Source organism: Delphinus delphis, chromosome 16, assembly GCF_949987515.2.
Source record: "Delphinus delphis chromosome 16, mDelDel1.2, whole genome shotgun sequence".
NCBI lineage: Eukaryota > Metazoa > Chordata > Mammalia > Artiodactyla > Delphinidae > Delphinus > Delphinus delphis.
Window position 1 is genome coordinate 78,148,693 of NC_082698.1, and position 26,959 is coordinate 78,175,651.

Here is a 26,959-nt window from a genome sequence, read left to right on the forward strand (position 1 = left end):
CAAATTGTGAATACTTGATAGTTTCATTCTAGGCTTTGCAAACACTTTTTAATGAATCTCTACCATTCTATTGTATGGCTCTCAATGTAAACCATTCTCTTTTCTAAAGCTTAGGTTATTTCCAATTTTTCCTTCTCATAATGAGTTGAAATAATCACCTTCATCATAAATCTGGACCACATTTCTGATTCTTTTCTGACCGAATTCCTAGAAATAGAAGTGCCGAGTCAAACAAGGGAGACTCTTTAAAGGCCCTTATTAAATGGCCATCCAGAATGGTTGTACCAATTACCATGGCCCTGTGGCTCGCTCCGGCTCTCCTGGGGAAAACGAGTGGGTGAGTAGGAGGTGCAAGGAGCCGCAGCACCCCGGTCTGCAAGTCAGGCTACGACCAGATGGTGTTTCTGGCAGCCCAGCACGTGGGAGCTGGACAGGAGGCAACTTACACTAATCTTTTATGTATCCTCTGGCTTCGATTGTGAACTACCACAGAGCACACAGATATAAAGAGTCTTCTATACTTTTTTTAAAATAGGAAGTTGAGATTTTCATTGTATGGGGGAAAAGCGAGCTGTCTTCTAAGTGGGGAAGACTTTCCTTTCTCTATTGAGATCTGCTCACGGCTCTTCAGTAATTTATAGAAATTGGCTACTGAAACCTATGAGTGTCTCATTTTTATATGTCAGAGAACCGTTTAATCTAGGGTTATTTATAGCAGCCTCTATTTATTGAATCCTAAGTGAGATAACCCGTAAAAAGCAGTTAGCACTCTGCTAGTCGCGTGGTAAATGCTCTGTAAACGGTGGTGTGTCTTAATGAGAGTATTAGCCTGCTTGATCCCAGAAATTTTACATACATTATCTCATCCTCACCGCAGCCCATGTCGGAAAGGAAACAGAGGGTAAAGAAGTTAGTAACTGGCCTATGATCACACGCCTTGTGAGCGAAGGGGCAAGGTGTGAGTTCAGGTGTCTCTCCCTCCAAGCCCGTGCTCTTTCCATCAGACCTTAAACTCTGGGTTGGTTCTGGGTGACTTAGGAACTTATAGAGAAGCACTTGATGAGAAAAAGCAGTAACTGTTTCTAATGCAAACAACATCAATAATAGTATGGGAAATCTAGGTGGCAGAATGAGTCCCAGTGCTGAAATAAATAGTTTTATGTATCCTGTTCCGTCCGATCTCTCATCTGGTAGCAGTATAGGCAGAGAATACTGCTGATGGTTTTAGAGCCCTTGACTAAGCCTCTTGTATCCTCAAGATCTCTCCTTTGTGTCCCTGCCTTGTCTCCCTGCTTCCCTCCCGCATCCAGTGATCACATCATCCTCCACCCGGGAGTACACAGTGATGGAACCCGAGCGGGATGGCACTGCCCCTTCTCACATCCACACGTACCAGTGGCGCCAGACCATCACCTTCCAGGAGTGCGTCCACGACGACTCCCGGCCGGCCCTGCCCAGCACCCAGCAGCTCTCAGTGGACAGCGTGTTTGTCCTGTACAACCAGGAGGAGAGGATCTTGCGCTATGCTCTGAGCAACTCTATTGGTCCTGTGAGGGGTAAGAGGTGGCAGCTCAGACTGGGCGTCGTGTGTGTCTGCCTGCACGGCTCTCTCGGTGCTTTTGACATGTTGTTTTTCGTCTCTTACTCTCAGTAAGAAGAAGAAAGTTATGCTGAAATAGCTCCCGGCAGAAATAAACGTCTTGTCATTTATGATTCTTAGAAAACCTACCTGTCTCTGTTCTGCTAACCTAAGGCCTCCTCATTATTCCATTTGGGGTAGAGCAGAATGATAATCCTTGAGTTACCTTAAAGAGTAGACCATCCAAGGGCTGCAGCTGCCTATGGCCGGGCATTTATTTTTATTTTATTTTTTATTCTTTTCCATTATGATTTATTGCAGGATATTGACTGTAGTTCCCTGTGCTATACAACAGGACCTTGTTCTTTATCCATTCTCTATATAACAGTTTGCATCTTCTAACCCCAAACTCCCAATCCATCCCTGTCCTTCCCCCACACCCTTGGCAACCACAAGTCTGTTCTCTGTGTCTGTGAGTCTATTTCTGCATCCTAGATAAGTTCACTTGTTGTTTCCATGTCGTAGATTGTTTCCATGTCTTGGCCATTGTGAATAGTGCTGCCAGGGGTGCATGTATCTTTTTGAATTGTCTGGGTATATGCTCAGGAGTGGGATTGCTGGATCCTATGGTAGTTCTATTTTTAGTTTTTTGAGGAACCTCCATACTGTTCTGCATAGTGGCTGTATCAATTTACCTTCCCACCAACAGTGTAAGAGGGTTCCCTTTTCTCCACACCCTCTCCAGCATGTATTGTTTGTAGATATTTTGATGATGGCCATTCTGACCGGTGTGAGGTGATACCTCATTGTAGTTTTGATTTGCATTTCTCTAATGATTAGTGATGTTGAGCATCTTGTCATGTGCCTATGGATGGCCAGGCATTTAAAACACTCTGATACTCACTGTGTGCTCACCTGGGGAAATCCTAATCAAATCTGCTGAAAGTCAGGCACGGAGCCTACAACGAGCTTTCTGCCCGGGGACGGCACATTGCGAGAGGCGGGGTCTAGTCTCGGGGTGCTTCTGGCTGCGTGGAAGGAGCTGCAGCTAGTGGGACAGCCCAGTGTCAGGTCTCACATCATCCAAATCTTTAAGCCCTAGGGGTTCTGTATATTTGGGGTCTAGGTGTGAAGGTCTTTCTCTTTTTCAGTTATTTTTGATTCTCCCTCTGTACCCAGGTCACTTCGCCAGCTAGTCGAGTTTGTCCTCAGCTCCATAAAGCAGAAGGAGGACAGGTGTCTGTCTCCTTCCTTTGACAGCTGTAGCTCCAGGCATCAGGGGTTGGCGTATTTTTTTCTTAAAAGGCCAGACAGTATCAATAAATATTTCAGGCTTTGCCAGCCGTGCAGTCTCTCTCAGTTCTGTGACTGTAGCACAAAAGGACCGTATGCAAGTGAATGGGTGTGGCTGGTTTCCAGTAAAACTTTATTTACAAAAACAGACAAATGTCCAAAGGGATGTAGTTTGCTGATCCCGCCTCAGGTGACCCCCAGGTGACTCAGGAGTCGGCGGGTTTTCTGGTCATCAGTCCTGCCTTACTTTCTGGGGTTTCTGGAGGAATAAGAGTTTCTGAATCCTCACTGGGTTTCAATGTCTCTGCCTTCACAGACGACTCCCCTGATGCCCTTCAGAATCCTTGCTACATCGGCACTCACGGGTGTGACAGCAATGCAGCCTGTCGCCCCGGCCCCGGGACCCAGTTCACCTGCGAGTGTTCCATCGGCTTCCGGGGAGACGGACAGACCTGCTACGGTACAGTCGTCCACTCTGACTTGGTGGTGGTGGGCAGCGGGGTGGGGGGCTGCAGAAACAGATCCTGTACAGCAGAGGGGCGAGGAAGAGGCAGCACTGGTGAGATAAACACTGATGGTCACGCTCAGTGTTCGCTCCGTGAGGTTAGGGGTCCTGGCCCTTCCTTCATCTGGTCAGATGCCCTGACTCTAAGCAGCAGAGTAGAATTTATAAGGCCACACTCCCCTTCACGTCGAGAATACATGGGCTTAAAGGAGGGGAAAGTCAGCGCTGTTTATAACACACATAATATGACTACAGCTGCGACGTACCCAGGCATTGTTGTGTTAGGTGCTTCACAAACACTAACTGATTTAATTCAGCAACGCTCATGAGATAGATTCTTTCATTTCTGTCTTTCAAAAATTATTTTTAATTGTGGTAAAATGGACATAATATAAAATTGATCATTCTAACTCTTGAAGTGTACGGTTCAGCAGCATTAAGTATGTTTACACTGTTGTGTGACCATCCCCACCATCCATCTCCACAACTCTTTTCATTTGCAAAATGGAAACTCTGTTCCCCTTAAATAACAACTTCCCATCCCTCCCCTCCCCCGCCAGCCCCTGGCAACCACCATTCCATAACACTTTCTACAAATCTGATGATTCTAGGTAACTCATGTAAGTGGAATCATACAGTATTTGTCCTTGGCTGTATCTGGCTTCTTTCACTTAGCAGAGTGGCCCCAGGGTTCATCCATGTTGGAGCCTGGGTCAGAATCTCCCTTCTTGTGAAGGCTGCGAACTATTCCATTGCATACACATACTCTTTTTTCTTTTTAATCCATTCATTTGTCTATAGGCACTTGGGTTGCTTCAATTCTTTTTCTGTCGTGAATTATGCTGCTATGAACATGGGGTACAAATATCTGTTTGAGACCCTGCTTTCAACTCTTTTGGGGATATACCCAGAAGTGGAATTGCTGGGTCACATCAATTCTGTGTGTGTTTTTTTTCGAAGAACCGTCATATTGTCTTCCCCAGCAGCTGCACCATTTTATATCCCATCGCCAGTGCACAAGGGCTGCAATTTCTCCGCATTCTTGCCAACGCTTGTTTTGTTTTTTGGATAGCGGCCATCCTAATGGGTGGGAGGTCTATTCCTGTTTTTACAGATGAGCCGGGGACATTGGAACGTTGGACCTTGAGTCTCTGACTCAAGTGCGTATATTATACTGTCTTCACTGTACTTATTTTATTGCTTATGATTTCACTTTAAATACTTTCACGTAGACAGATTGATATTTATGTTTGTTACTAAATTTTAATCCACCGCCAAAAGGCGGTTAGTTGACTCCTGACTCCATGAAGAGTCCATATAGCAGAGGCAACTAGGGTAAGAATGTCAGAGCTTCCTACACCTGCCACAGGGGCTCACCAGCAAATGCAAGGAGTGCTAGAAGTAAGCTTCCCTAGTGAAATGGGGGGTGTGCACATGTCTTTTTGGCCAGAATGATGAGCAGCCCCCTTGAATGACTGGGGCATAAGAATCTGGGGAGCCCAGCAGCCTTGGAATTTGGGAACGATGCCTTGGGTCTGGAATCCGTTGAATTGAATCCATTGGATGCCTCCAATGAACGGCAGCTTTAGTGTGCTGATTTCACGTGAAGGTTAGCAGATCCTGCTGCTGGGGTATGGCTGCAGTTACTTCAGAGTGAAATTTATGTGAGGTGCTCATTGGAACGTCTGAAAGGATGGAGAGCAGGGACTGGGCTTACGGGAACAGCTTGTACCACTGTTTAGCCGGCTCGCTGAGGACTTGGTCCGTGTGGTAGAATTCAATCTGAGACTCGCTTCCCTTGTAACGTACCACTGGGCAGGGGACATAGTTCCTCCTCACCTCTGATCATCAGAGTTCCCCCGGTGTTTCCCCAAAGAGCCCAACAGTCTTGAATGGCTAAATTGGCTCAGGCCACTTTGAAACTGTGATACTGTGTGTGTGTGAGCAGAGACCTCCCAGGCCATGGTGATGGTGATGGTGATGGTGATGGACACCACGAAGGGATGAGGTGCTCCCATTTCTCCAGCGGAAGCCTGTACCTCCTTAGTCTTTATGTAGCTGTGCTTCAGCTTCATAAGCCAACTGAATACAGTAAGTCCCTTACATACAAGCCTTCAAGTTGCGAACCTTCAAAGCTGCAAATGTGCATTTGCGTGTCCCGTCATGTAAGTTAGTTCACGTGTCTGGTGTACATTGTCACGTGCGTGCATCCTCTATAAGTGGTTGTGCTTTTGTGTACTGTACAGTACTGTATAGAGTACGGGAGTACAGTATCTTTGTTTCAAGCCCAGATGTCCGGAAGCATGCGTAAAATCAGCGGTATATAGATGCTTGTGGTAGTTGGGTACCTAGCCTAAGTTTGCTGGACTTACGAACAAATTGGACTTACAAACGCACTCTCGGAATGAAACTCATTCGTATGTAGGGGAATTACTGTATTAGCAGAATGTGGAGCTACCCCAACCTGCTGACCCATAACCTCTGGCAAATTCTGCTTTTGGTGCCTGAGCTTGCGGTGGGACTGCTTGATTCACTTTCCCAAGGCACAACCAGCCATGCTTTATGGATGGAATCTGTTGCTATCGTGGAAACCCCTCCGATGTGTTGGCCCAGGAAGACAGGTGTTTGTGCGCACTTGCTTTTGCCCTGGCAGATTTGCACCATGGAATGTGGGTATATTCCTAGTCAGGCTACTTTCTGTTCTGGGTCACGAGAATAAGCCTCGTAGTGTTAATGCATTGAGACACCGGGCTGTTGATAGGAAATTGCATTAAGCAGGTCACTTCACATATTATTTTGACCTGGAAAGTGCCTCTGGAGAGGATGAGGGTGAGCCTTTGTCATTCAGTGTGTGTAGCGTTGATATAATGATAGATGACATTCAAAGTAAGGCTGGGCTTGATTAGACACTGCAGAGTGACCCTGAGAGCTAATTTGGAGATTTCCAGTTGAATCACAAGAGCTCTGGTGCCTGACAGAATGGCTTCCCTATATTTCTCAGTTGGGAGGCTGTAAGAGAGGGTTTTGCACAGTCTCTCATTGAGTGCGCACAAGGCATTTAACAAATAAATCCTGAGACTCTTCTCCAATAAGAGCCTGGTGTTTATGAAAAGGACACATTTTAGAGAAACTTAGAGTTGTTGAAAAGTAGCCACTCTGAAAAAAAGTCGAAAAGGAAGCAGTGATTACAAGAATAATCCAGGATTTTCCTGTTGGGTTAGGGAATGATTTATGTGAAAGGAAACCTCTTCCCAGTGAAGACGTTGACCAGATCATGACTAATAAGAACAATAATCTTCAAGCAGATATTGTGATCTTTTATAAGGAACAGTTATCACTAGTTCACGGTTTCTACTAAAGAATGGATTAGAGTCCTAGCCTCCAATTACAGAAGGGAGGGTTTAAATTAGGCATTAGGAAGAATTTCCAAGCTGTAAGGACCGTGAAATAATAGCAGGGAGATGGCTAGGGTTTTGCTCTGAAAGAAAAGGAGTCGCCCAGCTTGGATTTTATGTGTAGACCTTCCAAGGTTTTATGTGTAGACATTCCAAGATGGAGGTGGGGGTCGTGCTAGGGTACCGTCCCCTTCCTCATCCCACGGGCCCCCAGGTCCCGTTTGCCGTGGTTCTCCAGGTAGGGTGTGCCGGATGAGCATCCTTCCAATCACCTAAGAAGCTTTCTTGAAACACGCAGTTTCCCTTTCCATAAACCTTCTAGGGGTGGAATGAAGCTTGGAAAATTTCCCCTGGTGATTGTGTTCTGTCCCTTTGATTGAAAACTGCTGCTCTGTGCTCTCGTGCTTTGGCAGTTGAGCCTCAGCCGTGGATCCCTGCAGTTTGCACAGCGTGTCCAGACATCTGGCCTGTAGTGTCCTCTGAGAGCTGTAGTGCAGAACACAGTGAAGCAGAATGATCTTTTTCTCCCGGGTTGTTGAAGCAGCAGCTGGTGGATGGAGCTGGAAAGTCCACACTTGCTGAATATCCCTCCACCCCCATCCCAGCTCCAGCTGGTTAAGAGGCTGCCTTGGGAGGGGCTTTGTTCTGTAACCTTCCAGCTGTGCCTGGAGCCATATTCTGGTCTGAGATCTTTTTTTTTTTTTAACTGCAGTATAGTTGATTTACAGTGTTGTGTTAAGTTCTGCTGTACAGCAAAGTGACTCAGTTATACACATATATACGTCCTTTTTTTATATTCTTTTTCATTATGGTTTATCACAGGATACTGAATATAGTTCCCTGTGCTATACAGTAGGACCTTGTTTATCCATTCTAAACGTAATAGTTTGCATCTACTAACCCCAGACTCCCAGTCCATCCCTCTCCCTCCCCCCTCCCCCCTCCCCCCCCTTGGCAACCACAAATCTGTTCTCTATGTCTGTGAGTCTGTTTCTGTTTTGTAGATAGGTTCATTTGTGCCAAATTTTAGATTCCACATATAAGTGATATGAGATCTTGTATCTTTTTTATTATTATTTATTTATTTATTGGCTGTGTTGGTTCTTCCTTGCTGCGTGTGGGCTTTTCTCTTGTTGCAGCGAGCAGGGGCTACTCTTCGTTGCGGTGCGTGGGCTTCTCACCGCGGTGGTTTCTCTTGTTGCAGAGCACGGACTCTAGGTGCACAAGCTTCAGTAGTTGTGGCATGTGGGCTCAGTAGTTGTGGCTCACGGGCTTTGTTGCTCCGCGGCATGTGGGATCTTCCCGGACCAGGGCTCGAACCTGTGTACCCTGCATTGGCAGGCGGATTCTTAACCAGTGCGCCACCAAGGAAGCCCCGAGATCTTGTATCTTAAACACGTCACAGAAACTTACGTTGCAGTGTAGTTTCAAAAGCTGAATGCCATTTGGTTTGGGTTTTTTTCTGAGTATAGGTCCAGCTACGGGGCTGAAGTGGCAAAAATGCCTGTCTTGTGCAATATAGTCCAAAAAGCCAGCAGGGCTTTTGCCTCACCAGTGAAGAGACCGGCTGGACTGGCCATCGGAGGTGGAGCATGAGGAAGATTCACATGATGGGATTGAGGAGGGGCAGCTGAGAGGGGGAGGGGGTTGTGTGGTCTCAGCCACTATAAAATCTTCCTCACACGCATCTCCGAGAATTCTAAAAATGCCAGAAGTACCTGTGCACTCTGAGAGTGAGGTTGGCACAGAAGGATCTTGTGTGACTGTATTCATTTCAATCCATCAGTGGACAGGTGACCCAGGTGATGACAGAGTAGCTTGATTTCTTATCTGGGCCAACCAGCCTTCCTGTAGTGGTAGCCACAGACTGGCCCTCAGTGCCAGTGGCCACCTGAGGGCTATGTTCCTAGAATCGGAACACCCCTGTGGCTGGTAGTGTAGGATAATAATACTAGGTGCATTTCTTTTTTTTTTTTTTAATTTCTTCTTATTTTTTGGCCGCACCCCGTGGCATGCAGGAGCTTAGTTTCCCAACCAGGGATCAAACCCGTGCCCCCTGCATTGGGAGTGTGGAGTCTTAACCGCCGGCTGGCCCGAGAAGTCCCAATAGGTACATTTCTCGAGCAGGCTAGGCTTACATCCATTTTCTGTAATCTTCAGTAGAACCCCTCAAGATGAATAGTAGCGTGAGTACTCACCAATGGGGAAACTGAGGCAGAGTAGCGAGGCAACTTGCCCGGGACCACACAAGCTGGTAAGGAAAGGAGGCAGGATTTGAACCTAGCTGTGTCCAGCTCCGGAGCATACGTTCCTTTGTTCCAGTCACCCCACGCGATGGCCACAGTATTGTCCTGTGGGAGAGCATCACTCACAATCTTATGAGTTAATGGTTTTCCTGTTAGTGCGTTAAGCTCAGGTAACGTTCCAAGATTCACAATTAGGCTTTAAACGGTCCCACTTTGCTTTGTCAGTATCGTTGGAGAAAGGAAATATTTTTGAACAAGAGCATATTTAATTACGTTTTGTAGTTTAGGAATCTTATTCAGAGTCTGGAGACTTGTCTGCACGTCTTTCTAACACGTATTTGCCCATCTGATGTTAGTGGGCGCCAGGCTCAGCAACTAACTCCAAAAGGCAGGGCGGGTTGGGCGGGGAGCGGGGAGTACACATTTATTTAGGAGGAGGGCCTTCGGATCACTCTCAAATTATGCACAGAAAAAAAGATTTCTTTAACATCATTTTTGGAACATAAAAAGGTGTGTTTTAAAGTGGATCCGTTTGCATGCCAAAATGCTTTCTATTTTATTATGTTTAGTGGTGTTTGAAGAGGTGTTTTTTTTTTTAAGAGTCTGCATTCAAACAAAAATTTGGGAGGAATTCCCTGACAGTCCAGTGGTTAAGACTTGGCGCTTACACTGCAGGGGGCCTGGGTTCGATCCCTGGTCGGGGAGCTAAGATCCCCCAAGCTGAGCGGCGAGGCCAAAAATAAATAAATCAATAAATAAGTCTTAAAAACATTTTTTTTGCCGTAGATATTGACGAATGTTCAGAGCAGCCCTCGGTGTGTGGGAGCCACGCAATCTGCAATAACTACCCAGGAACTTTCCGATGCGAGTGTGTGGAGGGTTACCGGTTTTCAGAGGAGGGAACGTGTGTGGGTAAGTTCTGTGGGTGACTTTTCAACACGACTAATTCACATGACGTATGTCAGCACCTGTGTGAATGGTATTGCCCCAGGTAGTTGTCCTGGCTGAGATGGAAGGTTCCCTGTACTGTTGGGGAGGACAGTTTACAAAGGTGAATCAGACTTCATTCCTTCCCTCCGACTGCCTGGAGAGTCACAGGTACAAGGAATAAGCAGTGTTGCCTGTCTACACTGGTAATACCCTTCCCTTCTTATAAAATTCCTTTTAATTCTTTCCATTATTCTTTTAATAGCTATTCAAACAATTAGACATGTTTCTCCTTATAATTAGTGGCCTTGGGATTCACGTGGAGGGAACACCTTATAGGCATTTGTGTCATTACCTGCCTTCGATTGAATTCTTCCTGATTTACATCTAAAACTCCATTCGGAGCCTTTCTATTTACGGATTTCCATTTTACAAGCCCCAAGTACTAGCATAACTTCATAGCCTATCAAAGTTAGAAGTTAAGCCTATATGCTTTAGGTTGCTCATGATTTTGGTGATGATGGTGATGGGCCAACTCCAAAGAGCCAGATTGTTTAAATTTCCCCACTTTTTCCGACTGCTGCATTTTGACCTGTTGTTTCCAAGAATTTCAAGTTCAAAGATTCTTGGAGATTTCCAGGTCTGGAGGGCAGCATGCTAAAGGGGCCATCTGAACTGAACATTTCTTCCCAATTTAAAACAGATTCCTCTTTTACTGCCTCCGTGAACCATCTCCTTGTCCTTTCCTTGCTGTTTACTAAACCCTAGCATGCTTTCTGTTTGCTCTGTCTTGAAATTCAGATGAGGCCGCCAAGGTCCCAGGGTGAGATGGTGTCTTGAGGGCGGAGGGAACAGGCCGTTCTCATATTTTGAGTATGACCCAAACATCTGTGAACTGAGAGACAGCCAGTCCCCTTTGCACAGAGCTGAGATTTCAGCTCTGCTAAAGTTACTTCTTCTTTTTTTTTCCATAAAGAACAACAATTTCTGTGAATTTGGCCTGACTTCCTTCTCTGCTTTTTGAGACGAAGCAGATTCAAAGATCTGTTTTCTGTGGCAGCACCGTTTGCATTATATTTCGGCTCAAGCTTTGGTGGTGGATCCCTTACCCCTTGGGTGGTGACGTGGACAGTCCTGGGGCAGACGTGTGTGAGGCATGTTGTGTCCTCAGTTTCTGTCTCCAGCCCTTCCTGGGATCCACCCTCACGGAAGGGCTAGGGTGGGGTGCAAGACAGGTGGTGGGCAAACGTCTACTCCTAGGCATGTGATTTTGAGGAAGACAACCTCTCTGGGCCTCAGTTCCTCACCTGTAAAATGAGGTGATTAGACTGCATCATGGGCTTCCTGTGTCCCGTGGGGCCCTTGGAGATGCCCCAGGATCTGCCAGTGGGGATACAAGGACTATTTCATTTTCCTGTATATCAATTTCTGAGTAAGATTTTGTTTGAATAATGGATTCCCCCCTCCCAGAAGCAAGTGTGAAAACCACCTGAAGATCATTAAGTTCCACCAAGACCTGGCATCGAGGTTTCCTGATTCTCCCCCTGCCCGTGGCCCCCTGTGCAATTCCATCCCACTTGGCTTTTGGCCTCTTTTAATTGGCTCCTTTGAGACTCACCTCACAGAGAGATGGCTCACTGGGTGAAACCAAGTCTGCCTGAATGCATTCACACACAGAGTCTGGCTCCTCACTGGATAATTTACGGGTCGGTTTCACTCTCCCAGAATTCCTTGTTAAAGCTACGTCCTGGGTTGAAGCACAGGCTGGGACCGATGTCTGTCAGGTCAGAGCAGGGAAGCGTGAGGAAAGAATCTGGATGGTTGTCTGTGTCCTGACAACTGTGAGGGGCAGGGCGTATGGATGGCCAGAGGTGACTGTCTTTCCATGAGGATGGGTATCCATTAGGGGAGGGGCTGCTTTGTGGATTTCCATCTTTGTCATTTTCTGCAAGCCTGTGACTTTCTCTTTTCCACTGGGTGCAAACTTTTAGTTAATTGGAATGTGCAAAGTATGCTGACACAAAGGAAAAGAGCCTCAGCTGACCTGCAAATCACCTCTATGTGTAGATACAGTTGCCGCCTGTGATACGTGACCCGTACGGAGCATGGGCAGGTTGGGACCCCGAGTTGTACAGTGCACGGCACCATGCACCTGCCCGTCGGTCGGGGGAACAGGGCTGGGCTTCAGCTAAAGGCTCAGCCTGGCTCACCCAGCGTTCCTGTTCTCCCTCCCTCTCCTGTCATGTTGTTAGGAAAAATTACTGTGAATCATTCATCTCTGTGATCTTTTTCTCAGAACTTAAAGTAACTAGAGGCTGTGAAACCACTCCCCTAAAGGTTCTTTATTCCCCGCCCTTTTCTCTCCTTGTAACACGTGGCTTCTTTCCCTCGTTTTGTCCTTCCTTCTTGGCATCACCTCCCTTCTCCGCGTTGTCTCATTTCCTGGCCCCAGCCAGCCTTGCAGGTGTCTCTCGGGGACCAGTGTCACATGGGGTGGCAGCATCTCAGGGCAGTTCCTCGGCTCTGCCCATGCCAGGTCACAGTGCAGGGTTCTCTTCAGAAATGCAGGAGCTAGAAAAGTAAAACCCCAACTGAACATGTAATTGTAATTAATTTTTTAAAGTTAATTTTTATTGGAGTATAGTTGCTTTACAACGTGTTAGTTTTTGCTGTACAGCAAAGTGAATCAGCTATACGTATACATATATCCCCTCTTTTTTGGATTTCCTTCCCATTTAGGTCACCACAGAGCACTGAGTAGAATTCCCTGTGCTATGCAGTAGGTTTTCACTAGTTGTCTATTTTATACATAGTAGTGTATATATGTCAATCCCAATCTCCCAATTCATCCCACCACCACCTCCACCACCCCCACCACTTTCCCCCCTTGGTGTCCATGTGTTTGTGCTCTACATCTGTGTCTCACTTTCTGCCCTGCAAACCGGTTCATCTGTACCATTTTTCTAGGTTCCACATATATGCGTTAATATACGTTATTTGTTTTTCTCTTTCTGACTTCTTTCACTCTGTATGACAGTCTCTAGATCCATCCACGTCTCTACAAATGACCCAATTTTGTTCCTTTTTATGGCTGAGTAATATTCCTTTGTATATATGTGCCACATCTTCTTTATCCATTCGTCTGTCAATAGGCATTTAGGTTGCTTCCATGACCTGGCTATTGTAAGTAGTGCTGCAATGAACATTGGGGTGCATGTCTCCTTTTGAATTATGGTTTTCTCTGGGTATATGCCCAGTAGTGGGATTGCTGGGTCATGTGGGAATTCTATTTTTAGTTTTTTAAGGAACCTCCATACTGGTTTTAAATCCCATTTTGAGCCTGATTTTCTGTCCTCTCCAAAACTTTCCCCTCCCTCCCACCCTGTACCCCCTGCTAGTTGACAGGCAGGGTGAGAATTGTAGGAAATTGCCAGCCTGCGGGGTTAGGAGCCTTTGAGGGAAGCAGAGCTGGATGTGCTGGTGGCCCCTCTTGTGTAAATCAGTGAAAAGGTCTCCTTTGTGTTGTATATTTTGCTTAAAAATTTACACTGCCAAACGTAAAATTGATAGCTAGTGGGAAGCAGCCGCATAGCACAGGGAGATCAGCTCGGTGCTTTGTGTCCACCTAGAGGGGTGGGATAGGGAGGGTGGGAGGGAGATGCAAGAGGGAGGAGATATGGGGATGTATGTATACACATAGCTGATTCACTTTGTTGCACAGCAGAAACTAATACAACATTGTAAAGCAATTCTACTCAATAAAGATGTTAAAAAAAATAAAGAAAAAGACAAAAAATGCTTTGTATACTTTGAAAATGAAAAAGGTAGAACTAAATTGCTTGGAGTTGTAAAGTTCTAAAGCTTCCCTCAGAAGAAAATTGCTCTGGCGTGAAAAATGGTCTTACATAAAGGAAAACGTGATTTAAAAAATTAAATTATAGGGGCTTCCCTGCTGGCGCAGTGGTTAAGAATCCGCCTGCCAATGCAGGGGACATGGGTTAGAGCCCTGGTCCGGGAAGATGCCACATGCCACGGAGCAACTAAGCCCGTGCACCCCAACTACTAAGCCTGCGCTTTAGAGCCCGCGAGCCACAGCTATTGCAACCCGCACACCTAGAGCCCGTGCTCCACAACAAGAGAAGACACCACAATGAGAAGCCCGCGCACCGCAACGAAGAGTAATCCCTGCTTACCGCAACTAGAGAAAGCCTAGGGAAAGCAACGAAGACCCAACGCAGCCAAAAATAAATAAATTAAAAAAAACTAAATTATAAACTACCTTTTTCTAGAAAGGGTTTGAGGATTATAGAAGCATAGGTGTGGGAATTCCCTGGCGGTCCAGTGGTTAGGACTCTGCACTTTCACTGCCGTGGGCCCGGGGCTCAGTTCCTGGTTGGGGAACTGAGATCCTGTAAGCCAAGCGGCTTGGCCAAAAAAAAAAAAAAAAAAAAGCAACGGTGAAGGTGATGGCAGGGCAGGGGACATTAGGACCTACCCATGTTGCCAAGGGTGGGGCACAATGAGGCTGGAGCGAACACAATGTGTAAAATGGTCACTTATGCACTCTAATGACATGAATATTTGATGGAAGAGAAGTGAGACTCCTTTCCTGGTTGTTCTGTCTGGGTATATTTCCCCTACATTTTTTTTGGTCCCAATTCTCCAAGAGTGTCCCTTTCACACTTTGCGAGCTGAAGGAGTTGGGGGAAAGAGGACCCTGGAGAGACGAAGAATGTTAGAAACGATGAAAGGTGAGAGAAGACAGGAGCGGCCCAAGGAAACAGTGTGTCCTTGGTTTGGTTCAGTGTAATCTGGGCTACTGTTGTCTGGAAAGAAATTTGGACCACTGGTAGCAATTTAAAATCCAGTAACCCTTTGGCCCACAGACTTGGTTCCATGGTCCCTGTCCCATGGGAGTTAGTTAACAGTCCAACTTCAGGAGTCTAAACTGCTGAGTCCGCAGGCTGGGCCTTCATCCACCAATACGGTACTTTGCTAACCTGTCATGGGCGCAGACCTTTGCAGAGGATCCTCTTCTTTACCTGTCCCCTGACAGTGCTTGGAGCTCTCTCTGCCGAAGCACTTGAGGCAGGATGGACTGGAATTAATCTTGGGAAGACTCATTGAGGATACAGTTGAGGAGTCCTCCTGTATCCAGGATAATCTAAACCCTGAGGGCCTCCTTGCAGGAAGAAAGTGTACTGTTCTGGCATCGTGAGGGCCAGGACTCTGACCTGGGCCTTAGAGCTTTAAGACCAGAAGTTAAAGTGCCTTACAAACCCCAGAGTATCTGAACCAGCTGTTGGAAATCACCCCCTAGACCTTAGTCCTTGACTTTCATCTTGAGGCAGCAGCACAAGATGGGGTATGATTTTCTAGCCTGTATGTCACATGCCTACTTCCTACAACCTCATTCTCTGAGTCTTGTCACCAGGACCCTTTAGAAAATAATAGTCCCATCTACTGGGCCTCCCCATGCTTGGCAAGCTGGAAGTCATTCCTATTCTACAGGGGAAGAAATTGTGGCTCCGAAAAGTTATATGATTCACCCAAAGCCATATGGTGGCCTCATGCACCTTGTAGAAACCCAGGGCTGCCCACCCCAGAGGCCCACAGTCATCCTACCATCCCCGTCTCACTTCCCTGGGAAAGTTTATTTCACCTTCCTTGGTGGGACGTGGGTGACTTTGGCATTCGTAGTGAATATTCCACCCGCCCACTGAGCCGAGGGCAAAGATACCGTGGAAGTCTCAGATCCTCAGCTCCAAACGCTCCACCAACAGAGGTGCCACGGGAAGCGTGTCTACCTGCAGATTCGACCTCCACATCCAGATGAAGGGAAAGTTGGGTTTCGGGGACCAGGTGTGGAGAGTGGCCTGAGACAGAGCCCTGGGGCGAAGCTGAGGTCGAGAGCCAGGCCGGTTGACCCCCTGCAGTGGCAGGCTGCGAAGACTTATCAGAGGTGGGATCCAGGTGGGAGGAAACAGGAGGAGAGCCAGGGGTACCATCCAGCGGGGAGCAGGGATGAACCTGAAGAGATGTCTGGAGGTGTGGGGTCCAGACATGGTCCACCTCGGTGGACTACACTGCTTGGAAGGGCCCTGGGACTGCTCAGGGGACTCTTCCAAACATTGCGTGTCAACCTTTTGTCTGAAGCTGTCATGGACCAGCGCCCCATCAACTACTGTGAGACTGGCCTTCATGACTGTGACATCTCTCAGCGGGCCCAGTGCATCTATTTGGGAGGCTCCTCCTACACCTGCTCCTGTCTGCCAGGCTTCTCTGGGGATGGCAGAGCCTGCCAAGGTATGTGGTCACTCTGACTTTCCTCCCTGTGTAACCTGAAATAATTCCCTGGGTGTTACTTACCACATGCTAATTACTAACTCAACTCCAAATTCAAGAGAATTCTTCTCGGGCTTCCCTGGTGGCGCCGTGGTTAAGAATCTGCCTGCCAATGCAGGGGATATGGGTTCGATCCCTGGTCCGGGAAGATCCCACATGCTGCAGAGCAACTAAGCCCGTGCGCCACAACTACTGAGCCCATGTGCCACAACTAGTGAGCCCCTGCGCCTAGAGCCCGTGCTCCGCAACAAGAGAAGCCACCGTGATGAGAAGCCCGTGCACCGCAACGAAGAGTAGCCCCCGCTCGCCCCAACTAGAGAAAGCCCGCGCACAGCAACGAAGACCCAACACAGCCAAAAAAAAATAAATAAATAAAATTAAAAAAAAAAAAGAATTCTTCTCTCAACTCTGTTGAGTAGATGGGCTGTATTTTGTATCTCTAGTAATTTGAATTATGTGTTTTCTTTGGGGGGCTGTTCTCACTGGGGAAGACACTTGTCCTCCCTGTACCATTTTGTTCCATGTCACTTGCTCGTTCAGGCAATAATTAAACACCTGCTGTCTGCTAGGGACTGAGGAGATTGTTTGTCTTTCATGAAAAGACAAACAATCCTTACACACATGGAGCTTAAAGTCCAGCCTTTTATTTAATAAGATACATACAGTCATTCACCTGGCCTGCTCTAATCTTGTGTTACCAAAAATGTGAAGTCCCCTTTTTGAATAAATGACTTCAGATGCAGAGAATAAATGGTTCCACAAAATTCAGACCTCAGATCAGTCCATTGTTGGCAGCCAGGGTGCTCTTAGAGATAATTTTAAGTGAAATAACTCTGAACACCGTTCCCCGGTCCCCTGGTTTGCAAAATTACTTAACGTTACACCATGGAGTATTTCTGGAAAGTCCAAGCTTCTCTAAGAGATTATAATTTCTGAAATACTTTCTCTTTGTTACTGAACATGTGAATTTTCTCTGGTCTTTGAGATTTTTCTGTCAAGCAGTTAATCGTCTGTCTCCAAACTCAGACATTTCTGAAGCTCTCGTTTATGATGAGAAGGAAATAATGAAAAAAGATCCTCTCGTTTTTCCTTTTGCACGCTTGATTTTTCTTGAAAACATCGAAGTGAAACACATTTGTAAATACACTGGATAGAAATTGAGGAGTTAGTGTTTTGATAATTAATGTTTGATGAGTTCCTAAATCACTGTTCCCAGATCAGAAACTGAGTCCCCAAAAGTTGAGCAAGTGGCTTATGTTATTCTGGAAACTAGGAATTCTAGGAGGAATCTCACTATCCCCGGGCTTGGTGGCTGTCTTGCAGATGTGGATGAATGCCAGCTAAGCCGATGCCACCCTGATGCCGTCTGCTACAACACTCCAGGGTCCTTCACGTGCCAGTGCAAACCTGGTTATCAGGGAGACGGCTTCCATTGCGTGCCTGGAGGTAAGGTGTTGGGGACGTTTGGAGTTGGCGGGTCATTGCCTTGTCCATGAGTACTGAGTACATGGCCCTGGGAGAGAAGGCGAGGTGGGGACGTGGGAGGCTCCGTGGAGAGTTGAGGTGGGTGATCAGAGCACAGCTGCGGTGTTGAGCATGCGGGTTGCACACTGCACAACTCTGGGGGTCCCACACCTGGACTAGAACTGTGCTGGCAGCCTGGAGGCTGGTCATCCCTGTGACTGGTGCAATACAGGGTAAGAACTGGTCTGTATTAGGGTTCTGCAGAGAAACAGAACTAATGGGTGTGTGTGTGTGTGTGTGTGTATGTGTATGTGTGTGTGTATATATATATATATATATATATATATATATATATATATATATATAGCGCGAGAGAGAGAAATATATTTATTTATATATAAAGAGATTTATCAGAAGGAATTGTCCCACACAACTATAGACGTTGGCAAGTCCCAGGGGTTGTAGTTGGCAAGCTGGAGACCCAGCCAGTGTCTGAATCCAAAGGCAGGAAGAAGCTCATGTTCCATCCATAGGTCACCAGGAGGGGAGAATTGCTTCTTACTTGGGGAAGGGTCCACCTTTGTGTTCAATTCTGGCCCTCCACTGATTGGCTGAGGCCCACCCACCTAAGGGAAGGCCATCTGCTTTACTCAGTCTACAGAGTGAAAGGTTAATCTCAGCCAGAAACACCCTCAGAGAAACACCCAGAATAATATTTGACCAAATATCTGGGCACCCTGTGGCCCAGTCAAGTTGACACCTAAAATTAACCATCACAGATTCCTAAGAGTCACGGGGAATGGTTCTGGGGTGGGGTGGAGGTGAAGGGCCACCAGCGGTGGGAAGAGGCAGGCTGAGGACTCTGCAGAATTGGGTGTGCCACCTATTACACCTGGACTGTGCAGCTTCTAAAGTTGAGTATTTTTTTTTTTTTAGATGTTGGGGGTAGGAGTTTATTAATTAATTAATTTATTTTTGCTGTGTTGGGTCTTCGTTTCTATGCGAGGGCTTTCTCTAGTTGTGGCAAGCGGGGGCCATTCTTCATCGCGGTGCGCGGGCCTCTCACTATCGTGGCCTCTCTTGTTGCAGAGCACAAGCTCCAGACGTGCAGGCTCAGTAGTTGTGTCTCACAGGCCCAGTTGCTCCGCGGCATGTGGGATCCTCCCAGACCAGGTCTTGAACCCATGTCCCCTGCATTAGCAGGCAGATTCTCAACCACTGCACCACCAGGGAAGCCCTAAAGTTGAGACTTTTGTGGTATCTCATTAGATCATGAGGATAATGATAGCCCTAGTTCAGTACCTGGAATGATCCTGGAACTTAGGAGGCACTCAACAAATGCTGTTGGATGAATACGTATAATTAGCTGCCATTTGCATGAAGCCTACTGTGTGCTGGGTGCTTTACCTACACTGTTGCATGTAATGTTCATAATCATCTCTTTAAAGTAAGTACTATCACTATTTCCATTTACATAGAGGATGCTAAAACGCAGAGATAAAAGCACAATCAAGGTCCCAGGGGTAGTAAGTCCTAGAACTAAGTCTCAAACCCAGGTCTGCCCGATGGACTCCAGCCTGGATTCAGTTCCTGAAATCACATGGTACCCTGTCATGAGATTAAGGTTGTATCTGATGCCTCCGACTGCAGTTAGCCAGTTGAGTTGTTACTTATTTTAATTGCTGCTGCTGCTGTTGTTGGCAAAATATATTTATGCCACTGTCAATGTTTCAATAAGAGATACATGGAAATTTCCATTTCATCACTCTTTTGAGCAATTACAAGCTATTTCAATGTCTGCCTCCCTTCACTAGCCTTGAGTGCCTTGAGCATAGGGTGCCTGTGCACTTTATTTTCATGTCCCCAGTATCCTGTGGAGTACGTGGCCTCTGTTGCGGCTCATAGCTCTTTATAGTTGTTGAGGAAATAAATGAATGCACCTCTCCTACCGGCAGTGTATAATAGTATTGATAATTATTTATTTGCACTCTGAACAGGACTGGGTGTGACCAGTTTTTAGGATAATTGACCATCTAAAAGGGGAAGAATATCAGATTAAAGTTTAAATTTCGATATACAATACTACATATTGCTGGTCTAAATTGTTTTCTTCTGCTTAGGACAGGACTCAACAAACTATGACTTGCAGGTCAAATCTGGTCCACTGCCTGTTTTTGTAAATAAAGTTTTATTGGAACACTCATACTCTAGTTTATGAATAGCCTATGGCTGCTTTCATTCTGCAAAGACAGAGGTCAGTAGTTGTGGTAGAGACTGTAAAGCCTGAAATATTTACTACCTGGCCCTTGACAGCAAAAGTTTGCTGATCCCCAGCCTAGATGAACCCAGGCAGGATCAACCTCTTGTTCCTGAAATTATGGGTAAAAGACACGGCTCTCCCCACAGATTCTGATAGGCAGGTTACATAGAGAAAAGTTCATGATAATTTGAGTTAAGACATTCCAGCAGCTATTAAAAATGACTAAGGCATTATCTCCTTAGGCTTCCTTCACATCTCCAGTTCAAAAGGAAGCAGATGTTTCATTTTTTATTTTTGTTCTTTTAACCCGACACCTCGCCCCATTTTCGAGGCTCTATTGACTAAACAGAAACAAATCCAGACCTATAGTCTGGGATACAAAAATGGGACAAGGATAAAACCGATCAGAGTTCTTTGCTAGGATTATTTAGGTATTTAATCCTGTTTTCTTAAGAAATTCAACATCTATTTATATGCTCGAGAGAGAATGTACACTAGAAATATATGTGTCCATCGAGTATTGTTCAAAACAGAAAAAAAAATCTAAGTGACTACCAGCAGGAGGAATGGACAAATGAGTCTGGGTACAATTCATACCATGAAATAATATACAGGAGTTAAAATGAGTGAACTAGAGGGAATCGCCTAGCGGTCCATGGTTAGGACTCCGCGCTTTCACTGCCAAGGGCCCTGGTTGAATCCCTGGTCGGGGAACTAAGATTATGCGAGCCGCGAGGTGCAGCAAATAAATAAATGAATGAATGAACACATTAAATAATAAATAAGTAAATAAATAAATCTGAGTGAACTAGAGTTAATGGATAAATCTCCACAGCATGTTGGGCATAAAAAAGTCATAAAAGACTCTCACTTTCTGAGATGGCTCACACTCTGTCTACGGAGTGTGTCTCTCTCAATAAATTTACTTCTTACGTATTAAAAAAAAAGTCATAAAAGTATGATCCCATTTATATGAAATATAAGCCTGTATGAAAAGAAACCTGCATATGTATAAACACATACAATAAAACTATAAAACGCATGCATGGGAATGAGAAACAAAAAGTTCAGGATAAAGGTTACTTCTATGGTAGGAGAGGGAATTGGGGTTGGGAAGGGCTGCACAAGGTCTGCATTTGTATTTCTAATGTTTTCTTTTTTCCCTAGCTGGAATATGAACACTGAGGTTTTCATCATATTTTTCTAAATTTTGTGTGACTAAATAGTTAATGAAATATTAATGAAAAATTAAGTATAGTGTTATCTGGACTACTATTACCAAACATAATGAAGTGTAGGGATTAGACATTGAGCAGTTTTGGGTACCTACTCTATACAGAGGGGCTAGTTTAAAAAAATAAAAAACTAAACTAGCTTTAGGGGTGTGTCAGTTAAGGTCATGACTACTGCAGTATCAGCCAATGATAAACAAAACAAAAAAAATGATGATTTGTTCCCCACTGTCCTTCTGCACTCTTTGCCCAAAATGCATGTGTGGATTGTGAAGTCAGCTCAGCGGGGCACTATTACCATTTTCTTTAAAATGGAATGGAACGAAAAAGAAAACAATAATCGAGAAAATAGAGTATGCCGAATATATGCAGTAGGAATAAGTATTGTTTCATGAAATAATAGTTGTGGATGCTTGTCTAGTGCATGGCTGAGTGTGTGCATGTGTGTGTATGTGTAAGCATGCGTGTGTGTCCTGAACTGCAGAGCGGAAAGCATTTCTATGGGTTGTGGTCAGGAAGTTTGAAAGCGGCCATGTTAGTTATCTATTTCTGTGTAACAAATTGTCCCCCAAAGTTAGCAGCTTAAAGCAGTAAATGTATATTATCTCACAGTTTCTGTGGGGCAGGGATTTCAGGAGCTTAGCTGGGTGATCTGGGTTCAAGGTATCTCAAGAGGTTGTTGTCAAGACCTTAGCCGGGCTACCATCTTCTCTGAGATTCATCTGGGGCTGAAGGATCCCTATGGTGGTTGGCAGGCCTTACGGGCTGCTGGACGGAGGACCTCGGTTCCTCATGGCACGGGTCTCCCCATGGAGCTGCCTAAGTGTGCTTAAGACCTGGCAGCTGGCTCCCTCCAGAGCAAGTAAGGAAGGGGAGTGTGCCCAAGATGGAAGCCACAGTCTTTTTCAAAAAAAAATTTTTTAAGATTTTTTTCTTTTTTTGCATTTTTAAATTGAAGTATAGTTAATTTACAATGTTGTATTAGTTTCAAGTGTAGAGCAAAGTGATTCAGTTATATATATGTATATATATATTCTTTTTCAGATTCTTTCCTATTATAGGTTATTACAAGTTACTGAATATATTTCCCTGTGCTACACAGTAGGTCCTTATTGTTTCCCTATTTTATATATAGTGGTCTGTATCTGTTCATCCCAAACTCCTAATTTATCCCTCCCCCACCCCTTTCCCCTTTGGTAACCATAAATTTGTTTTCTATGTCTGTGAGTCTGTTTTGTAAATAAGTTCATTTGTATCATTTTTTTTTAGATTCCACATATAAGTGATATATGTTTGTCTTTCTCTGACTTATTTCACTGAGTATGATAATCTCTAGGTCCATCCATGTTGCCACAGATGGCATGATTTCATTCTTTTTTTATGGAAGCCACAGTCTTTTGTAACCTAACCTTGGAAATGACAATGCTGTCACTTCTGCTGATACTGGTAGTCACAGGCCAACCCTCCTACAGTGTGAAAGGGAACTACCTAAGTGTGGGGATATGAGGAGGTGACAGGTCTGGGGGAATGGAACTGGGTAGAGGTTTGGAATATAGGAGAGCTTATTAGAGGATGAAAGAGGAGTATGAAGAATCCTGGGCTGGAGATGTAAAGGCCGAATTTTTAAGGACAAGTACCAAACCTGGGGATGCTTGATCACTCTTCTTTACGCTCGGCACCAGGCCCGCTTACCAGCTTACTGCTTCCAGATCCATAGCCATTTATAGACAGAAAGGTAAGTAAAGAGTTCAGGGCTTCCCTGGTGGCGCAGTGGTTGAGAGTCCGCCTGCCGATGCAGGGGACACGGGTTCGTGCCCCAGTCCGGGAAGATCCCACATGGCGCGGAGCGGCTGGGCCTGTGAGCCATGGCCGCTGAGCCTGCGCATCCAGAGCCTGTGCTCCGCAATGGGAGAGGCCACAACAGTGAGAGGCCCGCGTACCGCAAAAAAAAAAAAAAAAAAAAAAGAGTTCAGAAAGTAGGGCTGCATGGAAAGAGGAAAACATTTAGGATAATACAATTGTAAAGGGAGGAAAACTGAGGAAGAATTTAACATGTACTTTTTGTTTGCTGTGTGTCTGTTGTTTGTGTTACAGTTTGCACTTTGTTTCAAGCAAACCCACTGTTAGAAAACTTGAATTTCCCACTGAGAGCTGGAAAGGGCTCCAGAAATTCTGTAATTCATCTCCTTTATTTTGTAAATAAGGAACATGAGGTCCGAATAATTTCTTAGTTTACAAAAGGTTTCTTGAACTCTTTATAGAAAAGAATTTCCTAAGGCAACTTTTCTCAAAATTGCGTAAGACCCTTTTTGAAAGAAAAACATTTTTAAGATCTCCAGGGTGCGCTTAGATTATTATGGAGAAATCTAGGTATCAACTTCTTTTATAACTATAAAAGCAAAACTCATTTACATATTAAATACTAACCAAATGTCAAATCATAAATTTCCAATCAACATTAATTTAATGTGCCAGACTATTGTTTGTCTGAGATGCAGTTGCCATTCCTGCGGTAGCCTCCCCCATCCTGGATGGTTATTCTTTCCATTTCTACTGGATAATTCCAATCAGCCTGCAGAGAAGCTATTTCTCATCCAAAAGACACAAATGAGGGGCTTCCCTGGTGGCGCAGTGGTTGAGAGTCCTCCTGCCGATGCAGGGGACGCGGGTTCGTGCCCCGGTCCGGGAGGATCCCACGTGCCGCGGAGAGGCTGGGCCCGTGAGCCGTGGCCGCTGAGCCTGCGCGTCCGGAGCCGGTGCTCCGCAGCGGGAGGGGCCACAACAGTGAGAGGCCCGCGTACCGCAATAAAAAAAAAAAAAAGACACAAATGAGGACTTCCCTTGAGCCTCCACTCCTCCCCAACTGCCGTCCCATTCCTCCTCCCTTTTATAGTGTTTAATTCCTCATGAGGGTTGTCTGCAGTTCTACTTCCGCTTCCTCTTCTCCCATTTTCTCTCCTTTTTTCTACCGTTTTATTGTAAGATAAAACATAGATGCAGAAAGTCGTATAGCACAGATGGATAGCTCAAGGATGGATAGCTAAGGTGAACCCCCATGTGACTACCACTCAGGTCAAGAAGTAGAACTTCACCAGCAGCCCCAGAAGCTGGTGCAGGTGCTCTGTTCCAGTCATTGCCTTCTCCTCTCCAAAAGTAACCACCAACATCACCTTCACAGAAATCACTTCCTTGCATTTCTTGTTTCATCATACATGTACATTCCTAGACACTATAGATTTAGAGTTGCTCGTTTTTCTATCTCTAATTCCCTCTGCCATCCCTTTCTTGTCCTTGAAGTTTATCTGTTGAAGAACCCAAGACTTTTGAGCTGTAATTTCCTACAGTCTGGGGCAGTTCAACACGCTTCTCTGTTCTCCATATAGTCTGCAAACTGGCAGGTGAGTCCAGAGGCTTGATCAGACTTGGGTTCAGTCCTTTTGGCAAGACAATTGGTGGTCTTACCTTACATCAGAAGAGCGTAAAGTCTGCTTGTCTCACTCCAGGTGATGTTAGGAGCCATTAATGATTATGTCCTAGATCCATTAATTTCCAAGGAGTGGCAAATGGTGAGATGTTAATTCTATCATTTCTTTCTCCTTTATTAGTTGGAATTGATGCTCATTGCTTAGGTCCATTAATGTTTAGTGGGTAACAAAATGGCAGTAGTCTAATTCTATCATCATGGTGGGGTATTTTTTTTCATTTATTAGTTGGACTACTTATAAAGAAATGCTTCCCCTCATCTACCCTTTGGATGCCCAGTGGTACATCTCATAAAGAAAAGGCAGGATAAATGCTTGGATCTTTCCCTTTTTTTTTTCTTACTGCTTGACAAGATAACAGATTGATTCCTTATTAGCCAATGAAGTTTGCTAATTAATTGTTAGTTTTTTAATAGCATTATAGACTCATGGGTATCGATTGGTTGTAATCATTATTCTCATTGTGATTCAGAGTCCCATCTTTGGCCCATGGGAACCTCTTCAGTTTGGCCTCTGGTCCTTTTGACATGATCCTAGTATAGTCAACCCTCCGTATCCATGGGGGTCTGGTTCCAGAACCCCTGAGGATAGTAAAATCCACAGACGCTCAAATCTCTTGTATAAAATGGTGTAGTATTTTCATATAACCTATCCACATCCTTCCCGATACTTTAAATCATCTCTAGATTACTTACAATACCTAATACAATGTAAATGGTATGTAAATAATTATAAATACAATGTAAATGGTATGTAAAAAATTGTAAAAATAATGTAAATGCTATGTAAATAGTTGTAAATACAATGAAAATGCTATGTAAATTGTGTGGCAAATTCAAATTTTGCTTTTTGGAACTTTCTGGGATTTTTTTTTTCTAACATATTCGATCTGTAGTTGGTTGAATCCAAGGATGTGGAACCTTGCAGATACAGAGGGTCCACTGTGGTCTTTAATATCTTCCTTGCTCTCTGAACTAGAACCAGCCTTTTTTCCATGAAGCTCTTCTTTTAGTGGGAAATAGCATTGCAGGACCACAATCTAAGTAGTAGAAATGTTCAAACAGAGCTAGGAATTCATGAGTCCGTGTTGATAGTTCCAATTCAGATACATGACCACAGCGTTTTTCCTTTACCCCGTCTAGATTATATCCATATCTCCTTTCTTCCACACTGAGAATTCTGGTTCTCAAGGGCACAGTGGATGTAAGAATTAGAATAGACCATAAGTCCGTATTTACTTTATTCCACATTACACACATAACAGGCTGAGAATTCAAATACTACATACCACCAATACAATTTCTTAGAACAATTAAAATTTTTTGCACGTGCCCTCCTATTTTTGTAGTTATATCTACATTGCCTGGGCATCTACGTGTAACCAACACCTACTATATTCTCTCACTTCGTTTGTTTTTGTTTTTTGGCTGCGCTCTGCAGCACGTGGGATCTTAGTTAACCAACCAGGGATCAAACCCACGCCCCCTGCAGTGGAAGCATGGAGTCTCAACCACTGGACCGACAGGGAAGTCCCTATGTTCTCTCACTTCGAACCCTCATTGGGTCTTAGTTCAGCAAGTCACTCTTTATTGCTTGTTACCAGTCCTTACGTCAATGCCTCTCTAGTTATTTGGTTGTCAGAAGCTTGTTCTCTAGTAAATTTCTCGGGAAGGGCTCATGAAAACAGTATTCCTTGGTTCATTTTCTTTCTCTGACTATCTCAAATATTCCTCTGACGTAAAGCATGGCTGTCCAAAGGGCAAATGATCATCGGAAGATAATTTCCCCCTTCTTACCTGGATGCCCAAAGGATTCTTTTTCTTTCTCTTCCATAGTTCCCTTCAAAAGTTCAACAAGTTTACTAGAATATGACTTGGTGTTGGTTTTTCTGGGTCTTAGTTACACGGTGTGCTTTTTCAATTTGTCATTTCACATCTTTTAATTTCAGGAAAGTTTTCTGGAATTTTAGTTTCTGTTCTCTTTCCTTTTGCTTTGGGTTATTTTTTAGGGACTTCCATTTTGTGTATTGAACCTTCTTTGCCTGTCTCCAGTATTCTCCCGAATCTCCTAAATTTGTTTGATATCCTTTCTTTTTTTCTTTAAACGTTTTCCTGGCTTCCACCTTCTGTTTCTCCTAAGGCATACTCTGTTCTGTTTATTCACTTTGTGTTCCGTCTAGTTGAGTCTTCATTTCTGAAATGCTTCTTTGTTAAAAGTTTCTACTTCTTCCC

General features: G+C 44.9%; 1 protein-coding gene across 2 annotated transcripts in view; it reads left to right on the top strand.

Annotated features, from left to right (window-relative positions):
* NID1 (nidogen 1) overlaps positions 1-26,959 on the top strand; it is a 94,832-nt gene that overhangs the window by 38,551 nt on the left and 29,322 nt on the right. For both annotated transcript variants that reach the window (XM_060035025.1, XM_060035026.1), the window contains exons 8-12: positions 1,311-1,556; positions 3,189-3,332; positions 9,805-9,930; positions 16,102-16,251; positions 17,614-17,736. In XM_060035025.1, coding sequence (XP_059891008.1) covers positions 1,311-1,556; positions 3,189-3,332; positions 9,805-9,930; positions 16,102-16,251; positions 17,614-17,736 — 789 coding nt within the window. The remainder of the gene's footprint in view (positions 1-1,310; positions 1,557-3,188; positions 3,333-9,804; positions 9,931-16,101; positions 16,252-17,613; positions 17,737-26,959) is intronic.